The 6,509-nt window shown below is 39.2% G+C and overlaps 1 protein-coding gene across 1 annotated transcript in view; it reads right to left on the bottom strand.

Annotated features, from left to right (window-relative positions):
• The window catches only part of ly75 (lymphocyte antigen 75), a 32,917-nt gene extending 26,771 nt beyond the window's left edge, over positions 1 to 6,146 (bottom strand). The window contains 4 exon segments of the mRNA XM_020605463.1: positions 2,030 to 2,191; positions 2,440 to 2,613; positions 4,120 to 4,488; positions 5,834 to 6,146. Of these exon segments, the coding sequence (XP_020461119.1) occupies positions 2,030 to 2,191; positions 2,440 to 2,613; positions 4,120 to 4,488; positions 5,834 to 5,933 (805 nt within the window). The 5' untranslated portion in view covers positions 5,934 to 6,146.
• Between the last annotated feature and the right edge of the window lie 363 nt (positions 6,147 to 6,509).

The raw sequence follows: 6,509 nt of genomic DNA, 5'->3' as shown, positions 1-6,509 counted from the left end.
TGGAGACGATCCTGTGAAGAGGAAATGAAGAAGTGCAACCTGTCGTGGGGTGAAGTGAAAAAGGCTGCCCAGAATAGACTGCGTTGGAGAGCTGTTGTTGAGGCCCTTTGTTCCACGGGGAATCCAAGGAGATAAGAAGAAGAAGAAGAAGTTGGTTGAGGTGGAGCTCTGTTGAAATATTTAACATCCATGAGCAACCACTGATTATTTTCATTACAGATTAACCTGCTGATTATTTTATCCACTAATTGACTGATTGGTTTGTAAAACTTCTGACAATGTCATCACAGTGCTCTAAAGGATTATCACAACAGGCCAGACTTGTCTGTGCGCACACACACACACTCACACACACTTATGTGAGCCAGGAAAGTGTGTGTGTTTCCGGGTTAGATCAGGATCAGCGGCAGCTCTTTTGTAAGACAAAGGTTAGAGAAAGAACAAACAATGTGTAAAATGTTTTAGATAGGGTTAGGTAACCCTTTGTTAACCAACATTTATTGTTTGGAATTAAAATTATAAATGGGACACATACTTTGACCTGTACAGAGAGATGGTGTCCTCAAAGGTGTTTGTTTTTGAGATACCCAAAGGAATCCTATGCTGCCAATTTAAATTTCTTTTTTGGTGGATGGAGCTTGGTGATTTCAGCCACCTTCTCTCTGCCATTTTTCCGCTTCATGTGTGCATGTGATACTCACTGCAGAGTCTGACAGGCAGTTGAGGAAGAAAGGTGCACATGCATTGTTTTTTTTCTGCAATACTGGTAATAAGCAAATGTGCATAAGTGTCAGTTTTCATTCCATGGTATAACATGAAACCGGTATACCCCCCTGCAACCCTAGTCTCAACTACGTGCTGGTGCAGCCCAGGCCAAGTTTAAAACCATAAATTAAATCTATGTTGTTGACGGCTGCTGGTTCAGGAAGAACAGTTGGCCTGTGAAAGAGAACTGCTGCTGCTCAATTCACACACCGTTTCCCTCTATGTGGTTCTCAACCGTATCAAAATTGTGAACAAGTGCCACAAATGCAACAATGCAGTTGCAATAGCTATGCTCTCAAACTGCTAACAGAATCAATATTATTTTGGGTGCAAGCCATGTGATATCCTCCAGACATAACAGGTTAGTTAATAATAATGTAAACTCCACTAATTTCTAATCAAAAGACAGTGCTGTTAAAATGTTTTTAATAATTCTACAGTGTTTATAACCCAAAATCCCAGAGAAGACCCTGAATTGCATTACTTTATAATAATGCATCATAAGCACAGCAGTGGAAAACAGCATCATGATCAAGAGTTAAAAAAAAGGAACAGAAACAAGTGGTAGAAAAAAGGGAGTCTGTCTCAACATCCACGCATGACAGCATTGTAGGCAGGTTAAGTGCCACCTTGTATAACAAATTTACAGCAGATGCTGCACCAACAACACCCCATCACCTACTTAGACTGAAAGTCTGCAGATAATTTGCAGAAAATGGCAATGCCTCTGCCTATGCACAGTACACAAATACTTTCTCATAATAAAAACCACATCTATGGAGGCTTGTGGACAAAATTATACTTCTGATTAACTGGTTTGTGTGCGACAGAACTTCGGGGAATAATTACATTTCTCAAGATTACTGACCTATAAAGATCAGTTGTGATAGTATTCATATCAGTAAAAAACTTAAATTAATTTTGTTTGTGTGGTGTTGTAGTGTCGGGAAACAAAAAGAGAGATGTTTCACTTTCTGCTCTGGAAATAGTGTTGCCCACACTTAGAGAACAGAGGCCGCTCTGAAAATGAAACTATTTCCTTCAAAGTTCAAGAGGAATAAATACTCTGTCTTTTGAATGACTCAGACCAGGTGATATATTTAAGAAAGGATTTATTTTTAGTCATTTTCTTCTTTTAAAATCATCGGCAAGCCTGTACAGAATTTCCGAGCCCTGCCAACGTTATTATCATAGCTGCTCAATGAATCCAATATGCCATACTATAAGTGGAGAAGAAAAAGGAGTAGTAATAAGGAATTCTTACTGGTTTTGGAGTTGAGCTCGTAAGGATCAGACACACTGAGCAGATCAGCTCCCTGACTACGACATGAATCCAACGCTTCCAGCCAGGTCACTGCAACACTTGAAACAAACTCATAGCAGAATTCCCCTTCTGGCCCAGCAAAGAGAGACGTGCAACCTTTCTCTGCAAAGTCAAAGAGACAACGTGAGTCTGAGAGTGCGTGTGTAGAAATCTATGTGTTATTCAGTTTCATTAACATGGACATATTTTAACATAATTTATTAAAATAAATAAAAATATCTTGCACACAATGAGTTTCTAACAAATATTTTAGGTAAATAACATTGTGACTAAAGTTAGAATCATGACAATGTTTTGCTGAATGTCGCCACAGACAATATCCTTTTGAGTAAAAACAGAATGCAACGTGCCAGGTGTCAGACAGTGTCCCTTCTTTCTGTCTTGGTCGTAGTCAGAGGAGGTGGCACACCACGACAACCCAGGGAAATCTGCATCAGGGAGGCATCCATGATGCCAGCTGCCATTGTATTTGAAGGGGAACTCACAGGGTTTGCCAGCAGAGTTCCCATTGGTGGTGTGGACGACTGCACAGGGACAAGATATGAACAAAGAGCAAAGTCAAAGACCTATTACAAGATCCTGGTAAAAATATGTTGTACTGTAAAACCAAACACATGTTGAAAGTTAAATTTGGTGTCTTGTTGCATACACTAAACCACATTCTTCTCAAGATAAACAAACACAAAAATGTCAAACAGATGGCACTAAAATTAACTAAAGTCAGAATAAACTCTTTCTTTAGAGCCATTGTTGGACAACATAGCAAGAGGGAAATTTGTTGGTGTTCAACAAAACCACAGAGACAGAGGACATTTAGCGTTGCATATGCAAATAATGGACTATATCTAACACTGAATGTAGGTTTCTACATAGGCACCTCAGCCTAAACCTACAGCAGGCCCTGTACGATGACAACTAAATGAGATGAGTGTGAACAAGAAGAAAGCGCATTCTATAGCTAAGAAATAAGATAGCTTATAAAGATATTGGTGCAGAAAATCACAGGAGAGTTTGCTGTTTCAAAGACAGAACTAGAAAGAAAAGAAATAAAATACTGTGTGAAGGAAAATAGTTGTAATACAAACCAAACCAAAGCTTAGATTTAGAAAGGCTGAGAAAAGCGGTATATAAATGAAACTTCATGCCAGTCTGCTCCTTTCCATTTGTGTATAGAGAAAGCATATACCACATTTTCTGGGCCTCTGATTTATAAATACAGTAGTTTAAAAACTTTAACTCCTGCTATATGTCAACAATTTCCCCAAACCAGTCAGATACAGACACCACCTTTCACATTTCTGAAAAATACAGATTATTTTGATTAGTATTATCTATTTCTATAAATGTAAGTGTAACTTAAGATGTAACTGTAGATCTTACAAATGATAATCAACAAGAAATTCTATCAAAGTTACTGTACAATATCAGAGTTAGTTTCAAAATGTGCATTTTAAAGACCTAAATTTATTCAAATGTCAAACTTTCCCTGTCTACTCACAGAGATAAACTCCACATATTCAAGGTAACAGAGTACCAAGGTACCAATACCAAAACAAAAGTGAAAGCAGCTTTTATGTCACGCACAACACAAACTGACTGCATGCATTGAGAGAAGGAACTCCCCCAAGATTCAGAAGACAGAGTAGAGTCTGAGACAGTCAGCCTTTAGAGAAGTCCCATTCCTTAACTTGCACTTTCACTCCCCACAAAGGAGGAAAAACTGATGGGCATGAAGACAGCCCATCAGTCAGGCTCTGTATAAAATGTACCAGAACCTGTTTAGTCACGAGACACAAACGCTAGCAGAGGTAACACCAGTACATGGGTGGAACATAGGAAGGTTAATCCCCTTTCACAGGAAATATATCCTCTGACAGAACTGGATGTGTTACACTCAACACAAGCTGCATTTAACACTACTTTCATCTCTTGACTGAGTTCCATAATGGACTGCTCGGAGCACTTTTTACTGCACTGAGATCTATGTAAGCATTTGCTCCCTCAGATAACAGAAAGGAAACCACACTCACCACGGTATGGCCTCTGGCAGATGTTGTCCTGGGAGTCTCCTCTTACCCAGTTATCACCAGCGTCCCCTCTCACTCCAACTTTGTCTTCACTGACTACCAGACCCATCTGATAAACAGTGTAAACAGCCCCATCCAGGCAGCGCCAATACAGGAGGTTGGCACCACAGTCAACCAGGGACACTGTCTTGGTGGGGATGTTCAATGCCAGACAGAGTGATGTGGCCACATGGAAGAGGCGGTGACCCCAGCCCCACTTCCACAGCTGGGACCTGCTGTTTGGGTCACATGTAGTAAGGCTCAAGTTTTCCGAAGCATCTCTATCCAGGCACTTCCCTGTGCTGGAGTGCTTGATGGTGAAAGCATCCTCATCTGCAATAATGGGACAGACAGAGAACACCTCAGCTTAAAAATAAATGACTGATTTCACCTTGACATCTGCTGAAAGCTTTTTGCTACCATTAAGATCTAGACTGGGGTCTGCAATGAGCTTCCACTCTAAAATGATTACTGAGTCAGTGCCTGTTGCTTTATGTTGTAAAGGCAAAAAAAGAAAAACAAAAATTACCAGACATAAAATGAAAATATCTGTCACATGATGCCTGTGCAAAATCCCAGGACAGGATAAATATCTTTTAAAAATATTTCTGACTTTCAGTAAGAAAGCCATCACAAGGAAAGAGATGCAGGAAAACCCTCCAACCAAAGACGGCTGACTATTTGCCAATGAAATCAAGAATGAACTGACTTTTATCTTAAGATAAAGCTTTGAACAATAGCTACTGTAAGATAGTACTATATACAGTACACAATATACTATACGATATGGCAATCAGATGTAACTCATCACATGCCTTTAGAGACTCCCTTTTGTATTCTTGTTCAAGTACTGACACTGTCAGTCCATGTACTTAACTTTAATACATCAATAATAATAATAACCTCTTACACCTGATGTGTATTTTGTAAGGTCGTGGCCTAATTACTTTTAAGGTGGAGTACTTTTATGTCAGCAAAAAACGCCGTAACCCAAGTATCCCACCCTCAAACATAAAATCTGAGAGAAATGCTTGATCTGTGGCTTTGAGTCTGCATTTAAACTAATATATTTTATAGAAGATACACAAGTATATGCACAGTTAAAGAGAACAGGGCATAAAGTATAATAACCTGGATAAATGTTAGGATTGATTACAGCAGCATATGAAGCAAACAAAAACATACAGTATCTACCCACACAGACTTTACAAAATAAATACCAAGATCATATTGCAGCCTCATTGTACAGTACTACAGCCATGCAGGCTTGGTTATTACTCCACTGAGCACAAACAATATAACGTTAGCTAGCATGTATACTATGACAGCTGTGTACAGATGTAACACATGACATACTGTACAGTACACAGAGCTACTGTACAAGGGGAGGTGTGGTCAGTCAGTGAGGTTGCAACTTCTTTATCCTGTCGGGATACTGAGTGACATAAACCCCCTGGGGGATGGAAACAATGTCAAACTACTACAAGTTAAGCACCTGGGTCGTACCTGCCTCCACTTCTTGTTGTCTAACAGGTTTGTAGCTACTGTCGTCGGATTCGCACCAAGTTGTTATTTACAGTAAATGCGCCAAATAGCGAAATGGCTTAGTCACAGCGGAAATATGTTAAGCGACACAGAAAGATAAGGAAACTATCGGAGGGTGAGATAAGCCACTTACCAAGACCTCCAACATTCGCCGATGAGCAGGTCCCCAAGAAAACACTCCCCAACACAGTCAACAAACAAAGGGAAAGTGTTGCTTTGGATAATATCTGCATGGTCCCGGCTGAGTCTTTTTGTTGGATTCATAAAGAATCTGCCTTCCAGAGAGCTGACGCACTGAATATAGGCCGGTTGATAACTGAACTCGGAAACGAAAGTAACGTTAAACAAACAACTAACCTAATCCTCCCCCAGCTGTCAGCTGTATTTTAGAGTCCCGCTTCGACAACGCTGTTAAGCTAACAGTAACCAGAATACAAGAAGGCACTTCCTGCTTAACCTTCAAAATAAAGTTCTAAAGAAATGTACTGACAACTACTTCCGCTAGGGAAATAATACGTGAATGAATGTTATATATGATTTTTAAAAAATGTGTATGGCAAACCAAACAATACCTTACAAAGACAAATAGGCTGTACGACACAAAAATTATTCTTAGACGAAATAAAATCAATTATAACATGAAGTCAATATAATGACCTAATAAAAACAAAAAAAATTACATGCAAAGACAGGAGTGAGATATATACTAAATTAAACTAAGAAAATGAAAAATACTACGTGGAAAGTATGAGGAATAAAATTATACTTCTGTAAATCAAACCTAAGGTACTCACTAGGTCAAGTAAATT

The sequence above is a fragment of the Monopterus albus genome, unplaced genomic scaffold, assembly GCF_001952655.1.
Source record: "Monopterus albus unplaced genomic scaffold, M_albus_1.0 scaffold4.1, whole genome shotgun sequence".
NCBI lineage: Eukaryota > Metazoa > Chordata > Actinopteri > Synbranchiformes > Synbranchidae > Monopterus > Monopterus albus.
Note: the sequence above shows the minus strand (reverse complement) of the source record. Positions and strands in the feature narration are given on the sequence as shown.